At 41.7% G+C, this 21,557-nt stretch overlaps 1 protein-coding gene across 1 annotated transcript in view; it reads right to left on the minus strand.

Moving 5' to 3' along the window:
- The window catches only part of LOC147666670 (complement C3-like), a 285,541-nt gene that overhangs the window by 28,251 nt on the left and 235,733 nt on the right, over positions 1 to 21,557 (minus strand). The window contains exons 23-24 of the mRNA XM_086948981.1: positions 20,895 to 20,978; positions 4,736 to 4,871 (exon numbers count right to left, since the gene is read on the minus strand). Of these exons, the coding sequence (XP_086805107.1) occupies positions 4,736 to 4,871; positions 20,895 to 20,978 (220 nt within the window). The remainder of the gene's footprint in view (positions 1 to 4,735; positions 4,872 to 20,894; positions 20,979 to 21,557) is intronic.

A 21,557-nucleotide genomic window follows, 5' to 3' on the forward strand; every position in this document is an offset into this window, starting at 1 on the left:
GATGTTGGGGTCCAACTTCCTCAAATCGCCAGGACAATCAGTCCACCACCGGCATTTGTACTGCTGTCCCTTATGCCATTTAGCTCTATCTGGCTATGTAAAAAGGGAGGTTTGGCCTTGGGACTGTAGCAAGGTGGGACCTTTTATACTGAAAAAAACTGGGAACATTACCTTGCTACCGTTCAGTGTTCCTGCTCGTTAATTCAACAGGTACACATGACGAACCAGCGTTATGTTGCGCTTAGATCTGGTTATTTATTGAACCTTTTTCTTTATGTAAATGTCAAAATTTCTTATCGATCTTAAAGCGTCCGATCATTACAGAAACACATTACATTTATATACATTCAAAATCATGATCTTTCAGTAAACAAATAAACTAAAATTGCATAACTGTGAATGTGCAATATTTAAAAACAATTACAATAATACACTGTTCTCTTTACACATTGTTTGAACAAAAAACTTGTGCAATTTGATCCCCTGAAAAATAAAGGAGCAACAGAAGAAGCCAATCAGCTCCTTCAAAAAATGCTTATCAAAAACGTGCCGACGCATTTCGAATTCCAGTGGGACTCATGGAACTCTCATCAGGGCTTTTCACTTTTCAGTGAGCCTCAATGGGTAGAAAATCTGCAGTATTCAGATTTACATTGTCTCTTTATGCCCATGTGAAGGTCCTTTCTATGTTCTGCAGAGGCTGAGTCAATAGCAGCGTCTTTTTACTAGTTCGTTGCGTTTTCTCAAATATTCACAGCACCGCTCGCTCACATTAATTTCTTTCCTGTTTGTTAATGGGCCGCGTTATGTTTGAACCAAGCCGAAATCCCGGATACCTTGTCACGGAGATTCAAACCTCTTCTGCTTTACGCAGCGTCACCGCATTCTTCCTCGGCTTGAGGACTGCTAAAAGGAAGAATGCGGTTAATGATGATGGACTAAACCCACATCAGTTGCCTGGGGGTAAGTACCTGTAATGTTCAACACTCCGTCCCTCAACCCCCTTGTTTTTGCTTTGTTCGTCCTAAGTTGGCAGGGTATGCCCAGGCGTGGGTCGCTTGCTCACTTTGCCACTGGATTCAAGCTAGCCTGGCTGATGACGGTTGATTAGCCAGAAACCGGTCCCAGGATTTATGTTTCCGGTCCAGGGAAGACATGGCTTGGCAGTTCGGGCTGGACTGTTCCCATGAGGCACAGGGTCAGACTGATTTGCATATGGCCATGTCTGAACTGGGGTGGTGGAGTGAGCTAAAGAATGATGATGGATTAAAACCCAAACCAGTTGACTGGGGGCGAGTGCTTGCAATGTTCAACACTCCATCCATCATCCCCTTTGGTTTTGCTTTGTTCGCCCTAAGTTGACAGGGTATGCCCAGACGTGGGTCCCTTACTCACTTTGCCCCTGGATTCAAGCTAACCTGGCTGATGACGGCTGATTAGCCAGAAACCGGTCCCAGCTTGTTTCCGGTCCAGGGAAGACATGTCTTGGCAGTTCGGGCTGGACTGTTCCCATGAGGCACCAGGTCAGACTGATTTGAATATGGCCCTGTCTGAACTGGGGTGGTGTGGTGAGCTAAAGAATGATGATAGATTAAACCCAGACCAGTTGACAGGGGGTGAGTGCTTGCAATGTTCAACACTCCGTCCATCATCCCCTTTGCTAAGGAGCATCTGGCTTTTAGAAAGCTCCTGAAAACTCATCTCTTTGCCTAGATTTCATTTTTCCTTTGCTCTTCGGAACACTAGAGAGCCTCTGGCTTTTAGAAACCTCCTGAAAACTCTTCTCTTTGCCTAGGCTTCATTTTTCACCCCTCGCTGACTCCAAGCCTGGACCCTCGCGAGTATCTGTGAGCGCTATAAAATGAAATAACAAAACATAACACATAACATAAAATAACTGTGTCAAACGTGTGTCATAGATTATTTTAAATTAGATTCCGACTGAATCTTATCCTGTGCATGTTGGCACACCCTGCAGTGCAGGTGTCGAAGTCTATTTCTGGCACCAGCTGGGGTCTGTTCAGGTGCTTCTTTTGAATGTTCAAATACAGACTGTTGAAATAATCCAGCAGTGACAAAATGATGGCAGAGACTGCAGTCCTAAAGCTGTCCTCTGGTATGAAGAATGTTATTTTCCTCAGGATTCTGAGGAGGAAAAAGCATGTTGAGACCCCCCTCCCCCCATTGACATCAACAAAAAGGTAAGTTTATCATCCACAATCACCCCAGATTCCTGGCTTTCACAGATGGTGCTGGAGGTTTACCCATTTCAATGGACCACATGTCTGGCGTCCAGAGGTTATATATTTAATATATTTGATTTTTAATTTGTTAAATATTATTCCTTTCTTTTTATAACCTTTTATTTATATATATATATATTTACCCCTCCGCTATCCAACACTTTCCCTACTGTTGCGCTCACTGGAGTGGGAATAGTAATTTTTATCCCTCCGCTATCCAGCACTTTCCCTACTGTTGAACTCACTGGAATGGGAATAGTAAATTTTACCCCTCCGCTATCCAATACTTTCCCTACTGTTGCACTCTTTGGATTGGCAATAGTAATTTTTGGCCCTCTGCTATCCAACACTTTCCCTACTGTTGTACTAACTGGGGTGGGAATAGAAATTTTTACCCCTTTGCTATCCAACACTTTCCCTAGTGTTGCACTCACTGGAGTTTGAATAGTAAATTTAATTAATCTGTTATCCAACACTTACCCTACTGTTGCACTCATTGGATGGGGAATAGTTATTTTTACCCCTGCGCTATCCAACACCTTCCCTACTGTTGCACTGACTTTATTGGGAAATGTAAGATTAAATATTTTTTAATAGTTTAATGTTCAATTTATTATAGATTTTGTTTTTTTTTATATTTTAAATCTATATTTATTTCTAGTTTTTATAGAATTTTAAACCTTTAACATAATTAAAAATAGTAGTTTATTAGATGTTTTATTAGAATGTATATTACATTTATTTTATTTTATTAAAATTAAATATTAAATTTAATATATATTATTTAATTTTATATTTATACTAGCTTCCTGCCCGACGTTGTCCGGGGATGAAATAGAATCTCTGCAATGGTTGTAATAGGCAAGGCAAATGTATTTCAAAACTTGCCTGTGTGTCCACTCAGAAGCCCTCGTTCGGTACCGCTGAAGGTGAGCGTGTGCTCTTCTGTATGTTGTCCTTGCCGCATATGCGAACGTGTGTGTCCGCTCCAGGTGCCGCGTCAGCCGCGAACGAGTTTGTCCGCTGTAGCGTAACTTAGACGCACCACATGACGTCAACGGCCAACAATGCCAAGTGCAACTCTTGCGGCTAATGGCAAATTCAACCTCTGCTTTTCGCAAGTTGTGGAATCCATGTTTTTGCAACTATCGCGTCTAATGGCAAATGCAACTTCCGCTTCTCGCAAGCGGTGGAATCCATGTTTGTTTTGAGGAATGCCAGGCCCATCGCTGTATGCACACGCCCCCCCATCGCCCAATAACACACCCCCAGCACAACGCTTCTCGCAAGCGGTATAATTCAGCAGGGTTGGGTTTTGACGAATGCCGCGCCCATCGCAAGCGGTATAATTCAGCAGGGTTGGCTTTTGGCAGGGTTGGGTTTTGACGAATGGCGCGCCCATCGCAAGCGGTATAATTCATCAGGGTTGGGTTTTGCCGAATGCCACGCCCATCGCTCTATGCACAAACCCCCAGCACAACACACATGCCCACAACGGACTACTTTTTCCCAAACGTTCTTTTTCCCTTCTAATGTATATGTTGGGATGGGGTGTAGCCTATGTCCATCTGCTAATACTCTCCTTTCCAACGCTGTATTGGGTGTTCCGGTTGGCGCTGTGGTTCCGGAGCATACCCGCCTCAAAGGTTTGGGCTCTCTCTTTATAATATTAATATGGATATGGATAAAAGTCAATATTTTATACATCTATATTTTTTTCATCAATATTTTTAGTCAATATTCTTGTACTTACCTGTTTAAGTATAGGAGTCAATATTTTTGTTGTCTATATTTTTTACTCGATATTTTTTACATCAATATTATTTACATCGATGTTGTGTCAGTGAACTTGTTATGAGTTTCACATTGCAGTGGAACATTACATGGGTTTAATACTCTGCATTCTCACAGACACAGAGAAAATGTCTTGTCTGAAAAACAGGCTACACTGCTACTACCACTTTGTTATACACATAGGGCATAGACAGTAGTCATTATATGAGGAAACATTTGATGTGCCCCCCCAGCTCATGGGAGAGGTCCTAGACCTTGCATTGTCAAGGGCAGGTCGACGCATATGTGCACACACTAAATTAGTATGATGCTAAGGGCAAAGTAATAGTCAGGATGTCTATTTCACTTGCATTGAGTCACTTAGGGCAGGAACACACACCAGTTTACCAAGCAGGGGACATTTCTATCCCTACAGCCATCCTCATTATCTTTATTTAACTAGCAGCATTAACATGGGATGGATTTGAATGTGCTGCCTTTGATTAGTCTACAGTGAGAGATCCACAAGGAAGTGTTGTAGAGTGCCACACACTTTTCCCCCTCTTTTTGCTCATAGATACTGTTGATACCAGGACCGCAGTATTTGTGTCAGAGCAGCCAGCGTCCACACAGACACACACGACTATCCTGAGTCCTTACACACTGGACTGTGCCATTACATAGGGGTGGGCGTGAAACCTTCTGCTGTGGATACTCACTCAGTCTTCAGATCCCACAGGTCGGTGCTACTTCCCCAGACCAGATATTTACTGCCGATGGTGAACTTCAGGGAGTCTCTGCAGGCCTGGTGGCTGATGAAACGCCGCGTACTTTCCTGTGGTACTAGGTCAGACCCTGGAGAGAAAAGTCAGGTTCAGTTAGTTGGACACAAAGGGTTAAAGGCCTGGGACACTGGATAACTGGAGCACCGGGTAGAAAGGGGGGGGGGGGGTGGGGATTGTTGGAGGGGACAGGGTACTAAGTTCTACATCCTAGAACGCAGGATTCAAACGAGATATTTGGGATTTACATATACATTGCATTTATAAACAATGAATCTACATGGTGCTCCTTTACATAGCCAGTGGTTATTCTGATAATTGGCCAATGGCCTGGCACCACCTGAGTTGGATACCCTTTCCCAAAACCATCAATGCAGGCAAATTGAAATCGATACAAGCAAGCCATATTTAATACGCTATTGCTATCCTCACTTGATATATGTCTGGCTCTGGTTAAATATACCTGGGGCCTCATTTATGAGAAATGACGCATCGCTGTGTGAAGGCAGCGATGCGTCACGTCTCAGTGCTCACTCCTTGCGACATTCCTGATGCGTCATATTTAATGTATGACTCATCACGTCGCAAGAAGTTACAGATACGTCAGTATTTCTGACGTATCTGTAAGCGCAAAAGTGACGCATTGCTGGAGTGTGTCACAAAAGTGACGCAACTCCAGCAATGCGTCCTTTCACATGGGGCAAGCCCCATGTGAAAGGGCCTGCGTCAGTCTTACGCCTGCTGTGAGGCAGGCGCAAGATTTTGATTTCACTGCGTCACTTCTACGACCCTTCCTTGCGTCAATACGCCCCCCTTGCATACATTATACCTGGCACAGGTATAATGTGGTGCAGGGGTTTACAAAGTGACGCATCTACCTAGATGCGCCACTTTGTAAATATGGCGCAACGAGGCGCATTTTTCACGCCACTAGTGCGTCACAAAAAGTGACGCACCGGTGGCGTAAAAGTGGCGCACAGCCTCGTAAATGAGGCCCCTAGTGCGCGATCAAGTGGAGCAAGAGACTATAATGGGCTTTAGTCTATCAATTAACTATATTTTTCTGACAAATCCTCAAGCTGGAATGTTTTTACTAAGTGAATTTATTGTTGAATCTTTGCAACGTTATTTTATGTATGTTTGTGTCTTTTATGGTCAAATTTTGACCGAATAACGATGATTCTATTCTACTCTTGAATGCAGCTTGTGGCCTATGCAAGTAACACTTAGGAAGGCTACATCTCAATAACTTTCCTATTTCAATAATAACCTTAAGTAGGAAGTGGGGTTTACAGCACTGGAAAATAGCAGTACCCCTACAGCCTGCCAACATGTACCCATCAAGAAGAGTGTGCACCGGATGGAGCTGAGTGGAGAGGTCAAGGGGGGGGGGGCGGGACTCTGGTCATCATGAATAGACTTTATTGTGTACTGAGTTTGAGGGTGCCCCTTTAGGGAAACTGTATGGCTGGAGCCCTAAAGAAGCGGATAATCTGTCCTCTCCAGTGATAGTGAGGACATTTCACTGCACGGTCTGCAAGAGCGAAATACTCCACTGCACTCCTGGTCAGGGTGGGGGGTGAGATATTGGTTTGCAGGAAACGAAAGGACATGCCAAGCCACTCTGCTCAAAGATAATCCACTTCATTATGCACACAACGCTGGTTACTGCACCGTACTGTCTGCCGAGAGTGAGACATTCAACTGTACTCTCCCTGGAAGCAGGGTATTATACAAGACAGTGAATGGAGTGTGATGTCCCAGTGTACTTTGTGCAAGCACTGACAGTGCACTGCAGTATCTGTAGAGAGTGCATCCAGTGCTTAATTTGAGACGGTGGTTTCTGGTGCTCTGCAGCAGCACTTAATTGTGAACTCACTCTGGCACCTATGACAGTCTGCCAATTGGTGGTACTGTCTCTGTGATTTAGAGATGAGTGGAACTACAGCTGTTTATTATTTCAGTATACATTAAAAGGATTACTTCCAGTCGCCCAAGCCATTCTTATAGCTTTGAGAACCTGGAATAGTCTGAATTATCACACTTGTAGGAGTGTTATGGTTAATAGTTGCATAGGTTTTGCCATTGGCGGAGTTTGCCGGAGCAATGGGTGTTTAAAGCTTCAGTGGCCTCCTGATAAGGGCCCTGGCACATATTATATTATAAATTAAGCACTGCAGCCCTCTGCATTCTGTTGTAAATGTTGGCTATTCACTTTGATTTTGGCAGAGACTGAGACTGCAGTCTCTGTAAAACCTGAGATTTTTTACCTTCTGGCATCATTCTTCACACAACTCTGGACTTTTGGGTGGATGCCATGGCCACTGGATGGCATATTTTCTGAGTTTCTCCCGCTGGGTGAATCGATTGTCCCCAGTTCTGGTATCGTCGACACAATGTATTTTAAGCATACTCGCTTTAAGATGTTGAACGTTTTCAATTATGTTTGGTGTTTTTTCAAGAGATCATTTCCTGGTATCACCCCATTTAACCAGTTTACATATTTGGGTTATAATCCTAACTTTCCTAAATGTGTACATGATGGTTTCCGGGAGATTTGGAGAAGGGTTCATCTTCTAACCTTAGGACAACTTTTTGATGGTGTCTTTTGCTCATTTTGTAATTTACAGCAGCAGGTATCTCTTCTGTCTAGGTTTTTCTTTAGTTATCTACAGTTTTGGCACTTTATCTTCAGCCTTAAGGAGGAGGATCTGAATTGCAATAATGATTTATGTCTGGATCTCTTAAGGAAAGACCATGTAAAAGAAATATCAGGTTTGTATACAATTCAATCTATATGGCTTCGACTGTATTGACAATTTGCCTTTGGTAAATTTGGTGGTATATCCAGCATGGCAGTTTCTGCAGATTTCGAAGCTCATTTTGCTGGGGCATTCCCAGGCTATTCACCCTGTCTATCGGGTATATATTTATGCTAGCTAGGCCGGTTTTGGCACCATTCTGGCTTACTAGTGAGCCACCTGATCCCTGGAACAGGTTGTTGGAATTCCTACCGACTAGTAGGCTTTTAGATGGTGCCAATTGAGAAGGACTATCGCAGGAAAAGGCTGGGTCTGATCCTGTTTGGGTCTAGCTGGATGATATGGCTGCTTCCCAGGGATGGTCCACCTAGCCTAGTACTTTGGTTTCTATTTTGTTTTTCCACAATGCTCTCCTTATCCTAGGTATTATGTTGCATATCTATTTTTTAATTATTATGTTTGTCACTTTTCAATTCATTTATGCCAGATATGTTATGTAGTTTTACCCCTTTAATTTGGGAATGAGTTGATTCCTTGCTGCTTAAAATTAAAAATTTAATAAAAATGATAAAAAAATAGAGATTGCAATCTCTGTCGAGCGAGGCAGGATATATCAATGACCTTGTACTGAAGCACAGAGAGAGAGATGGGTAAGAAAAATCAAGCAAGCAATATATGTATAGAGAGAGAGAACCAGAGAGAGAGACAGTGCGACAGAGACGGAGACAGACAGAGAGAGAGTGAAAGATTATTCCACTACATAATTTGAAACCTTCCTCTGGCAAAAAAGAGGTGGGATTTGTCAGGTTTCAAAGAGCTAATTTGCATAAAGATGACATCACAGGAAATGACATCACATGTCATTTAGCCTGCCCATGATATCATAGTAAATGACATAAAATAAGATGTGGCATAAATCAGATAGCAATAAAATACTTTAATACAAAGGAAATTGCTATGGGGTGAGGTGGTTAGGCTAAACAGATTGAGATAACTTACTGAGCCTCATGGAAACATGGCAGCAGATGTGGGATGGCGGCCCATAATAACACATTCTTTATTTACTGACCATATGTGGCCTCCTGGTTTGCCTTGCTTTTTCCAGTAGTGTTTGCCCTCTGTGCCTTAAGGCATGAAGTGTGAGCTTGTCAGTCTGCTGATTACTCTTGGATGTTTCTTGGTCCCTATCTTCACCCATACTCTCTTCAGTATTTTAGTAATATTGTTTTTTTATTTTGTATTTAAGAGTAAAGTGGAGGGAGAGAAAGTCTTAATAGGATAAGGGAGGAAAGAAAGCGAAAATAGGAGAGAGTAGATGACAGTAAGAAGAGAGGGAAGAGAAGATACAGAGGGAAGAGGGAGAATGCAAGGATGAGACAGGGAAAAGAGAAATGGAGAGATGACTTCACAGAATAGGAAGTGAGCCAATAAACTGTGGGTTCAAGAAAAAGAAGATGGGGAGAGGTAAATGAAGGTAATGGAAACAGGAACAAGGAGATGGGAAGGACATTAGTATGAAGAAAGAAGCAGGAAAAAGGAGGGGTGCGGGCAAAAGGAGGTGAGAATGAAAGGCACAAGAACAGTGAGTTTGACAAGCGAGTAATAAAGGTTGTTAGACTTGTCGTCCTTAGGTGGGTCTTTCCCCCAACTTTTTAACTCTCATTTTTGTTGATCGTTTTTGTTACCACTGCTAACCAGTGCTAAAGTGCATGTGCGTCTCCCCTAAACATGATGACATTGGTGTATACCAAATTAACATATTTGTTGTACTGATAAGTCCCTTGGAAAGTGGTATAACATATACCCAGGGCCTGTACTTCAAATGCTACTAGTTGGCTGCAATGCTCATTTTGCCACAGACACAAGTAGCCTTTTAAACCTGTCTCAGGCCTGCCAATGCTGTCCCTGTGTGTGCAGTTTACTGCCACTTTGACTTGGCATTTAAATCAGCTTGCCAAGCCTTAAACTCCCCTTTTATTACAAATAATTCAACACTAATGTAGGCCCTAAGTAACCATAAGGACAGGTTGCCATATAAGTAAAAGGTAGGACATGTACCTGTATGCTTTGCTTGCCCTGGTAGTGGCAAACAACCTATTCAGTTAAAATCCAATTTCTAACAAAGGTTGTATGAGGAAAGAGATAAACAAGCATTTGCAATGCAAATTGGTCTTACATTTGTGAGAGTTAGCGGTATTGGCATTGTGAATGACAATGCATTTTACCTACAAAAGGAGTGAAAGAGGAAAGAAAATGGTAACAGAAAGGATCCAAGAGAAAGAAAGAAAATGAAACAGAGATGCAACAAATCTGAGGAAAGGGGACAAATGGGGTGAAAAGAAAATATAGAGGAAAATGGAAACAGCATGATAAAGATAGAATGATCAAAAAGAGAAGTGAAGAATGCAAACATATCCAAAAAATATTGAATTAAAGAAAGCAGGTCTATCTGATGCAGAACATACCGCACACAGAGGTGGGAAGATCCAAGGCTTGTGGTTATCATCTAACAAAGGTGGAAAGCAAAAAAATTTAATGCCAGTGGGCATGAATCATTTCGTCTCCTTCATGAACATAATATTCACCCTGTGGTACGACTCAAGGGGGGTACTTATGATATCTTAAATCATGGACACATTTTGAAACTGTTGAATTCAATCCAAGAGCTCTAGGACCCAACAACGGATGATTTAGATTGGGTCCAATTCAAACAAGATCCTAATAATCCCACTAAAGAGGTGTCCTTTACAACATGGCATTGCGGAGAGGCTGCTAATTTTCTTTCAGAAAACAGCCCCAATTTGAGAAATGAGGTATCAAGCTGCAGAAATGTAATGATTAAGCATGGGTGAATTTTAGCGCATTTGCGGATTTGAGAATTCGCGATCCGCAAAATTTGCGAATTTGTGCGAATTTGCGGATTTTTGTTTTTTTGCGTGTTCGCGGGGATTTTTGCGTCTTCGCAAGCCGCTTGCATAGCGAAGTTACCCATGCAGTTGTTTATGGGAGAGGGAGAGAGAGAGAGATAGATAGATAGATAGATAGATAGATAGATAGATAGATAGATAGATAGAAAGAGAGAGAAAGAGAGGGAAAGAGAGAGGGAGAGAGAGAACGAGAGAAAGAAAGAGAGGCAGGATCTCTGAAGGGCCAGATTCCTGAGTTGCCCCTACAGAACATACATCTTTTTATTTTTAGCAAAATGCATATGAAAATTGTGCTGTAAAGGTCTCTTTTAGTTTAACCCCTCCTGACAACTCAAAATGGGTGTATTTGCCATCCTCTCCCTTCTTCCTGTTTTTTATATCTGTAAGTGCTTCCTGATGAGGTTTAATTCCTTGGACAGGTGCCTCGTTGCCTACTTGTAACTATTCTCTGATCCTGCTTCAAGGGTCAGAGCAGGGTCAGAGAATAGTTGCAAGTAGGCAACGAGGCGCCTGGAAGCAATTAGCAGCAGGTGTCCAAGTTGAAGTTAATTTGTTTGTAACCCTTTTGTAAAAGGTTACAAAGAAATTAGGTTCAACTTTTGCACCTGCTGCTGTAACCTTTGCTTGGCTGAAAATTCGTCCCCGCTGATTCGCGGATTTTACCGCGATTTCGCGAGATTCGCGGATCGCGAAATCGCGGAAAATCCGCAAATTCGCCCGCGAAACGGATTTTACGCCCACCCTTAGTAATGATAAGGAAGAGTCAAAGACCACCACTTTGTCAAATCCTGCAACAAGCTACTCATCCGGAGGCCATATTAGGGTTTTAAAGGGAGCCATAGGTCCTCTATCTAATCTGGCATTGTCCTCTGGGATCAAAGTTACAAGCTGTATCTCAGGATTACGAGTTTGTGAGGAGCTTAAGAAAAATTCAGTATCAATCGGTGACTGGGGTTTGCTTCCGAAAATTCTCACTACAGGGAAAGTTGGAGCGAACAATTGATGCCTAAATACTTTGACCAATATAATTAAACCTTTTTATATTTGCTCATGGAATACTCATGGCCTAACAACTTTGCTTGAGGATCAAGACATGGCTAATTTCATAAAGAACTTTGAAGTTCTAATGTTCCAGGAAACGTGGAATATGTCTAAAGCTCGGTTTTTTTGATACCATGAGTACGCAAACTTTGAATCTCGCTCATCTGCCTATGGTCGTGCAAGTGGTGGACTGTCCAGCTATGTGTCATTGGCCCTAGATATAAAGCACCAATAAATTGAATTTCAGCTATCATGGCTCCTATGTATTAAAATAGATTTCAAACAAACAATAATATTTTAAAATATTTTCTTAAGCACAAAAAGTTCTGTTAGACAATCCCAATTTACTGCGCTCTGGGAAGTATTCCAAATTCTGAAATATCAATATCCAGCCACTATGTTAATCATCTCAGGAGACTTCAAAATACATTTACTCTTCAAATACCAAGCCGATAAACCAATTAGAGCTTTTATGCAGATGTAAAATTCCCAGCTTAACAAATATAATTTCATGTTAATACAGGAAGATGTACAAAATAGTACTGATAGCATTCCAAAATTCACGGCAACACTCCATCATCGACTACACCATCATCTCAAAGGATCTTGTATTGTCTCTTTGTGACTACCCGGTGATCCCAAGAGTAGAAAGTGACCATAACCCACACATAATGTCACTGGTCTCATCGGTTCATTATTTGGCCTACAATCTGAAAAAGTTGGTGTGGGATTCAGCAAATCAGATGGAAATATGGACATTTATAGAACCTGCAATCGCTACAGCACTAACAGAGAAAAGTAAAGGGTAGTCAATGGTTGAAATCTGGCCCTGTTTCTGTGCTTACCTGTTAGATCGTTTACCCTCATCAAAAACAGCAAAAGGATACCCTACAAGCCCAAAAAGGTCAGGATGGTATACAACTAGGCTACACCAGCAAAATAGGGAACTTAACAAAGCTACACGGGCAACCGAATTGTGGCCTAAATTCTTCTGAATTGAGTAGTTTAAAACCCTTGAGAAGAAAATACAAAAATGAAATATGGAAAGCCAAACATACACACTCTGAGGGAATATGGACCAAGTTGCACTTTGCCACCAAAGCGAAAAATCTGAAAGCATTCTGGGGACTAATAAATAACCTTGAATACGGTAGCAGAAGAGCAAACAGCGCTAACATTCCTGATCCATGCTGAGCAGCCTTTATCCTCAACTTATATGGGGCCTGTTCAGTCATAGCCCTGAGTATCAACATCAATTATCCCATGTTAAGTACACCGAGCAATGGAAACAACAGAGCAATCAGAAATGACCGACACCACAATGAAGCCAAATTGTTAGCTATGAAACATGGAAAGTACGTCAAGTCAAAATGGCAATAAGTAGGATAAGATCAAATGGTGCACTTGGCCCCAATAGGATTCCAAATGCGGTCTTCAAGTCTAAGACAGACCTTTGGTCAGCAATCCTGACACCTTTGTTCAATGGTGTTGTAAAACTTAAAAAGTTCCCTGAATCATGACAGGGACGCATAATCCAGCAAATTCATAAAAGTGGCCCACTAGATGATCCAGCTAACTACAGACTGATTGCCCTAACAAATGTGGAGGCAAACATTTTCACAGGTTGTCTGCTCAATGATCTAGAAGAATGGGCCGCTAAAGCAGAAATGATTCCAATATTCCAAACTGGTTTTCGAAGGGGCAAGTCAACAATTACAAACTTGACCTTATTGACTTAATTATCTGATAGAGCAAAACATAAAGCAAAAGTTATATATTTGTTTTGTTGATCTTAAGGCCGCTTTTGATTCTGTTCCCCGCAATTTACTTTGGGTGCAGCTATCTGCATTGGGCATTCCAAACCAACTGTTAGATATGATCATATTGTTATATTCCAATAAGTGGGTCCAGGTTAAGGTGGGGGATAGTAGCTGCACAACTTGCTGATTGAAAACGTATGGTGGTCTTAAACAAGGTTGTGTTTTAGCCCCTTGTCTTTTTAATCTTTTTATGGCCGATTTACAGTCACATTTTAAAAATGTTAACACTCATCTGCCTAAACTTGCAGGACAAACTATAAAACATCTACAGTACGCAGATGACACCATACTATTAAGTCATGCTCCCGTTGGTTTACGAAGATTATTAGATTCCTTTAACAACTATATATTAGCCAATGGTTTACTGATGAACACCAAAGAAACAAAAATAATGACAATTGGTTTGACTAAATCTGACATGAGAGTTTGGAATATTAATGGTTTAAAGATTGAAACTGTAAAATGTTATAAATATTTAGGAATTACATTTGACGACAGATTGTCTTTTAAACAGCACTTTCTTAACTTAAAAGCAAAAGCTACAGCGCTTTTGCTTTCAGAAATCTGAGAGACACACTGGCATGTTTGAATCATGAACATTTACTTAAGGTAATGAAGGCGAAGCTGATCCTTTCCCTGGCATATGGGTCAGTGATTTTCCATGGAAAAGACAAAAAAAAACTTGACCATCTACAGATAAAGGTTTTTAAATCGGTCTCCAGGGTTTCAAAGAACATTGGGCATACCAATGTCAGATTGTAATTTGGTTTGAAAAGACAATCTTTAATAAGACAATCTACATTTTTAAAATCTTTATACTCTTTTTTTTGTTCAGTCCCAGGCACACTTGCTAATTTCTGCTGGCAGGAATCAATGGGATATGAGCACGCTGAGGGTTGGAGATTTTATTTAAAGGAGAGCCTAAATAATTTTAAGTCTCAGCCTTTTGAAGATGTAGCTAGAAATAAAGCTGTGTTCAGACAGACACTAAACCAATCAGCTAATTCCCTAACAATTCTATTGGATAAGGATAAGCTTGCTAAAAAAAGCCAGACATGGTCGTTTTTTAATTCATACACCAAATTGGAGCCACAATTTTCTCGTATTTACCATTTAATACCGCTTATAAGAGACAAATAGCTGCTGCTACGATTTGGGAGATATCCCAAAAAGGATGGAACCCACCCAAGGGTGCAAACACACAAGTTACTACTTGTATAACAATATATCTGTAAGAGACATCTGTTAGTGATAGATTCCTTACCTTAAAATATCCCCAGGCGTCAGACTGGATCCAGAAAGTTTTGCTTAGTAGTACCCCTGCGCATCAGTAGTTGGCATCCTGCAGCTCCGCGTCCGTCGCTGGCATCGTATGCGCGGAGATGACATCACGGAGACTACTCCGGAAAACAAATCTTTCCGGATTCAGTCTGATGCCTGGGGATATTCTAAGGTAAGGAATCTATCACTAACGTGTCTCTTTCAGATTTGGCCCTCGAACAGTTGTAGGTTATGCTGCTTTCATAATGAATCACTATTGCATTTTTTATCAATTTTTTCTCAACTGTTAGAAGAGAGGAAAGCCCTATTAAAATCCATCCTTAAAGAAAACGGGATGAGGACATGTCACCAAGCAATTACTACTTGCCTCTCTGGGAAATCGGCTCATTTATTTATTTATTTATTGCATTTGTTACGCGCAACAGCTACCCACAAAGGGTTTCCCGGCGCGGAGATTTGTAAAGATAAGCAACACTACGGAATATGAGATTTAGATGTTGAATAGCCAAGTTTGACCACACAGTTTGTAAAGTTTATTCTTATTGCAGAAAAAAGTTAACCTTAGAGTGTGCCACCTGATGTTAGAGGCTTGTGATAACCAATAATCGGCCTGTTCAACGATGCTGCCCCAAAGATATTATTGTCAACTATACCTCCGTAATCTGACAACTATATAGAATGTTGATTGACGTAAGAAAGGCTTCTTTGAAAGGGCCTGCAAAGTTACACTGTATCTATGGCATTTTAATTTTAGCATTTTATTTTTTTGACACTAAAAAAGGGGCAATGTAAGCAATTCTTAGACGACTTTGAGAAAGGCTCCATTTAAAAAGGAACTGCACAGTGGCACTTTACCTATGGTTATTTAATTATTACATTTTTTATGTTTGAATTTTAAAATACGGGGTAGTGTAGGCAATTCTTACAAAATGTCTTAGAAATGTAATTATTCATTTTGATATACAATGTAGCGTCGTCTTTCGTGAAACTTCGGATTTCTAATATTAGAAATGGAACGTCAACCGGAGAAGGTTGGCATTCTTGTAATGTTTACATATAAAGGCATTTTAGCAATAGCACTTTAAATAAGGATCTGAAGAAAAAAACTCAAAAATACAGCTTAACTATGATGTGATTGCTAAATTGAAATATATAATGTATCTACGATATTAATTTACACTTTACAATGTTCTGTTTTGTCTATGCACAATTTAACGTTTTTTTATATAGTCTTCCTGTTTGTAATGATTTTTATTAATCAACAATAAAGTATGTTTGTAAAGAAAGCAGGGAATAGAGACAAACAAATACAAACAGGAGAAGAAAATAACAAATGAAAGCAGAGCGTAACAGAAAAAAGCAAGATGGATGAAATGGGACAGAAAGGCGTGGAATGCCAATCCATGTTTCTAATTTCTATGAAATCCCACCTCACAGATCCCCAAACTTTTCATTTCTTAAGCTTGTGCAAACTGTAGGGAAAGCAGCCAATGAACAAAATCAGCATAATAAAAAATCAATTGAAACTTAAAGGCTTATAATGTATGCAGTTCCCCCTCCTTTGGTCACTCACTGCAGGACACTGCACTGTGTGTGCAGCGAGTCAGTGTACACTGAAAGAGTCTGAATACATACAGCAGAAAAGAACACTGTGCCTGCTAAGTCACTGCACTGTGCGTGCTTCAGTACACAGCACTGCCAGTGGTGAGCTATTACAAACCACAAAAGACAGACAATATGGTGCGATGAAAAAGAGTGTGTGTGTCTAATTACTGTATGGTGCAAGTGACAGACTACACATGGCAGTGCACAGCTAGATGTAGAGAGTCACTGTATAGTGCCATAGACAGTGGTGCGCCAGTGTACGGTGAGGAAGGCCCTGTGCTTCAGTACATATTATTGTGTGAGTTGATTCTCCGCTCACTTCGGGAGATAACCCACATACTGCACTGCACTGCACAGCATTGTGTGGTGAGGTAATATACACTGCCAGATCCAGGCGGCACACTACAGGGCACACCAATGTGAAAGGTCAATAGTTTACACTGCACTTGGTCCAGTATACTTATTTCACCTCTGCCAGGCAGTTAATAATATGTAAAACTTTAAAATATTAACCTTATGAGTGTTAACGAATGCTGCAGAGGAATTGCCATTTATTATCTCTGAACAATATACATTGGCCTGAGTTTAGGTAGAACTGTTTAAATACAAAAACTGGGAACTACTGTGGTAAAGTGATGTAGAGCAGTTAAAAATGTTATGGAGGTCTGTACTTAGATGTAAGGGTGAATTCAGCAATGGAACTCAGGAACTTTGGCAAAGGAAGGGGAGCAAGAGAAGGGATGGCAGGATGTAGTTTTCTTGATGGGTGTGCCCACCCTAACATTGTATTGTTTTTTTGCTTGTTCGTAACTCTTAAAAAAAAAAAATAGAAACCTAAACTCAAAAAGTGCCAGTATCACTTAGGGGCAAAGTGTGAATTCTGAGAAAGTCCATTTAGAACTCCGTGGCCACATCCTTGTGAACCCATAGTAGGCATATAACGTGCAATTCGTCTAACCATACTTTGACTTTACCACCCCCTTTTGCCCCCCGCAAAAGGTACCAAACAAAGTGGCTGATCTTCACTGCGTAGTCTTTATTAATTCTCTCAGATAACACCCTCTTTATTTGTTGATACATTGTCAACATTAGACCAACTTTATTAAACAATCCAACACACATTGATAAACATATGGGCGTGCAGTATTCGTTTGCACCACAGGTTACAATTGTATTTACAATTCAGGATCTCCAGATCCACCCTGGGTGTGGGTTGTACCAGCAGGCCACAACCCACCTCCATTGCTTCCAATCCATTCCAGGTAACTACCCGTCGTCTACCCCCTAGACGCGGTCACCTGGTACTACTTTGCGCCTTTCCTTGCGCCCTAGCTTTCCCCAAATTGCTTCTTCCAAGCACCGGCATCTCGGGTAGGGCCGGAGAGTCCAGGACCACCAGCAGGACGGCCCCCTCTCCCGCCAGCCCGGAGCCCCATTGACTGCCCTCCTTGTTCCAGGATGAGCCAGTCCCCGTCCAGAAAGGAGCCCCCGACATTTTTCTTGGCCGGGACCCAGCCAGTTCTATCTTTAACAACAGGGATGGGTGAGTGGGCAACTTCCTTCTAACTGTGACCCGCGGCACCCGAGGCAAGAGGACAAAGAGGGCTTCTCCCTCGTGGTCCGTGTTCTTATCCCTTTCCCTGGGGAGGGGTCGCCTGCGAGCTCTTCCTACCTTCTCGCCTTTCCTGCTAACCCCTCCCACTCCCCTTGCCCATGTACGCCCTGTCTCTTTCTCCCTGCCTCTCGCCTGTAATGCCACTAAAGGCCCCCCTCCCCTAGGCACGGGGGGCCTCTCAGGAACAGCATTAGACTGTCCTCATAAGCAAATATGAGGACAGTTATTATTCACGTACTAGGGAGGAATAATAAAAAGAAAGAGTGTGATATGAAAGATAAAATGCTGCTTTAAGAGTCTGCTTCTGGAGTTGTGGGCTTATCTGCACCCATATGATTCAATACTCTATGGAGCTGCTACTGGTAATGGTGCCGCATCGTGCTTCCAGTCTGCAGCATTATTGCACCGTAGTTGCTCAGTTAGTGAAGAATGTGTTTCTCTGTGGGAGCTCAGAGCATGCCCATGCCCGGATTTTGTGTGGCTGTTTTATGCCACTGAGCAGCTGAGTGCCTTAGCCGCCGGTCTTGCAGGTCTTCGCTATTCACTCCTGTAACATTTATTTATCAACAAAACATATCTAGCGAAGGGGTTTGGAAGAGAAATACATTTTGAAAAGCATTTGAGTCTCATGTTTATTGCTGACAATCCAGCAGGCTCCTCACTTGCTTGCGGAGGGGGATACTCAATATTGTACCGTTGATATGTGCTGCAATCACGTACAGCAGAATCACAGCCTTTGGGTGGTTTTTCAACATCTTACCTTTTTACGTATTAACATGAAGAGACCAACATTAACGTATTTTCCAAATGGTACCTTTAAACAAGCTCTGAGCTAAACAGCCATCTGGATTTAGGCCCACATGGAGTTGGCGCCGAATAGGAATTCCAAGAAATGAGGATATTAATGCACATGAGAGAGAGGGTCAGTGCACCTAGATGAACAACAGCGCTGATAGGTTTTCAATGTCAGGTGACGCGGGGGTCGCCCAATGGGAGAGCGAGTATGTTATGTGACGTGAGGTGACTCCCACAGAAGTAATGAAGGGAGGGCCATAAACAATTTACCTTTTTGTGTATTAACATGAAGGAACCAACATTAAAGTACTTTCCAAAGGATACCTTTCAACAAGTTCTGAGTTAAACAGCCGTCCGGATTCAGGCACAAATGGTGTTGGCGCTGAATCGGAAATCCAAGGAATGAGGATATTAACGCACATCAATGAACACCAGCGCTGATAGGTTTTCAATGTCATGTGATGGGGGGGGGGGGGGGGGGGTCGCCCAATTGGAGAGCAAGTATGTTTTGTGACCTGAGGTGATTCCCACAGAAGTAATGAAGTGAGGACAATCATCATTTTACCTTTTTACGTATTAACATGAAGCAAACAATATTAAAGTACTTTCTGTGACCAAGATGTAGTTTCAAGTAGAGATATTGAGTTGTAGTTACAAGTAGTTGAGTTCTTGTGATGCTGGCCCACAAGGAGCAGTCAGCCTGCTGCTCAGCCCGAACTCCGACTGTCCCACTCAAGCATCCAGGCACCAGGACATTCCATTCATGTCCATCACACCAACATTCCATGCATCACCTTCACACTGGCTGAGCAGCTAGGGAGAAAGTAACAAGATAAATATAAAACAAATATAAAAAGGATACACCCCAGTCAATTACAGTTCTTGGTACGAGTTGCCAAATGACATAGGATTCAGAAAGAATAACTTAACTTCATGGTGGAAAATGTGCAGATCCATTGGTGCCTCTGAAGCTAATATCAGAGAAGTCATCGGCCACACTAGGCAAGAGTTGCCTCACACATCCTGTTAACGACAATGCTGGCACTAAAATGTCACTTCACTTCACTGACTGGGTGTTGACAGCAAATGAATGATGGCATTTAAGCATAGGTACAAGGAAATCTCCATTTTGTTTTGTAGCATATTATATAGAAATTTGGAGGACTGTCATATCAGACTATAAAGTAACTGATCGAACACATGAAGGACAGTTAGGGATGATGGATATAAAGAAGCCCAAGAGCATGTTTGGTTTCTGTGTCTCTAGCTACTATAGAAACCACCCTCTTGGCTGCGGCTGGTGCTTAGATACCCACCCACCACGACAAATGCAGTCTTACCCAAGAGTGCCTGAAAAGAGTTGACACTCAGCTTGTTTGGTCCCTTGAAATCAATGAATTACAACCACAATGTATGAAGGCTTGAGAATCCCACTGGTAAGACCGCTATCATCAACAAGTGCAGATAAGGTGATCCCCTGCCCCTGAAATATTCACAACATGCAGTGTGCCAGAAGTGGGTAAGACAGATCAACAAGACAGAAAAGCATCTCCAATTCAGTGGCAAAGAACTGATAACATTGCAAAATCATAGAACTTTTGACCTTAGCACAAAAAGATGTTCATGACCACAAGCAAATGGTAAGTAAGTTGGTTTATGTTGACCCTGAAGAAAATCATATAACAGACAGATATGATTTAGACCACTCATCAATACAGTAGGCCCTTATACAAGTCCTCTCAGATTATTGAAGCACATAAAGTAGCACGACCCAACACTGTCCCACCACCCTTATATTTTTGGGGAACTTCCACACTCATCTGTTCTGCTGGACAGGTAAAACAGAAGCAGGTGAGGAAGAGATGCCAGAGACAAGCACAGAAAGAAATTATACTCCAGACAACATCAGGAGGATCTGCGTTCAAGAGAGCACAAACAAAAATAAAAGAGGAAGACCTAGAAAGACAAGAGAATAAGGGCCAACATGGTGGGCAATCAGGAAATTGATTGGTATTTGTCCATTAAAAAGTAAAAATTATATCAGATCCCCAACATGCAGAGATCCACTATAACTATGTGCCAAACAAGGAGCCTGGGCCATGACTCAAAGTGCTGGCCACAGAATCACCTGATATCCATCCCTCTTCATGAAATACAGAGAAGCCCATAAGCCAGCCACAAATTAGAACAGAGACGAATAGATGAAACACTACATTGAGAGAGGAAGCAGACAGTGATTCTGTTCTTTACCTTCTTTCACAACTTGCACAATTTTCATGGTGAAGAAGTCATACATGCCAATCTCTTCCATGCTCAGCATCTCAATCAGGTAAACTGGAGAAAGGAAAAGAATTGGTGAAGGATTATTCTTCTTGATGTGCCATTTTCAACCTTGCACACTTCCAGGATTTCTGTCTGTGGAATACTTACTGGATACATGCCAACATTTGGGAACAGACAAAGGGGAGAAAGAATGTGGAATTTCCCACCCTGACTGGGAGAAGTGGCATGAATGTAACTTGGAATGATTTCTGGTAGTGGTTATCTTTCATAGGCATGTGTATTTGGAAAGGATTCACATGCTGCACAAATGTTGTTGTAGGTTGGTCATGTTTTTAAATCTGGCATAAATATTATCTTCCACAAAGTTGGGGGCACCAAAGTTGTGATAGAACTCAACATAAAAAATCGGGGGAGGATAAGCATGCTGGAGAAGAAATATTGTACTTGCCTTGAAAGCATCTGTTTGTTGCTTGGAATGCTGTAGATTCACATGCTCTGAATACACCCAGAATCTAGTATTGGGCTTGAACGAAGCAAGTTATTTTTCTTGAAAAAAAAATCCTTTTGAGTCACAAGGTGTGCTGTAACTCTTCCCTTTGTAGCGAATGCGTATAGCACCGACTCCATTGT

The sequence above is a fragment of the Lissotriton vulgaris genome, unplaced genomic scaffold (assembly GCF_964263255.1).
Source record: "Lissotriton vulgaris unplaced genomic scaffold, aLisVul1.2 SCAFFOLD_822, whole genome shotgun sequence".
NCBI classification, from domain to species: Eukaryota; Metazoa; Chordata; class Amphibia; order Caudata; family Salamandridae; genus Lissotriton; species Lissotriton vulgaris.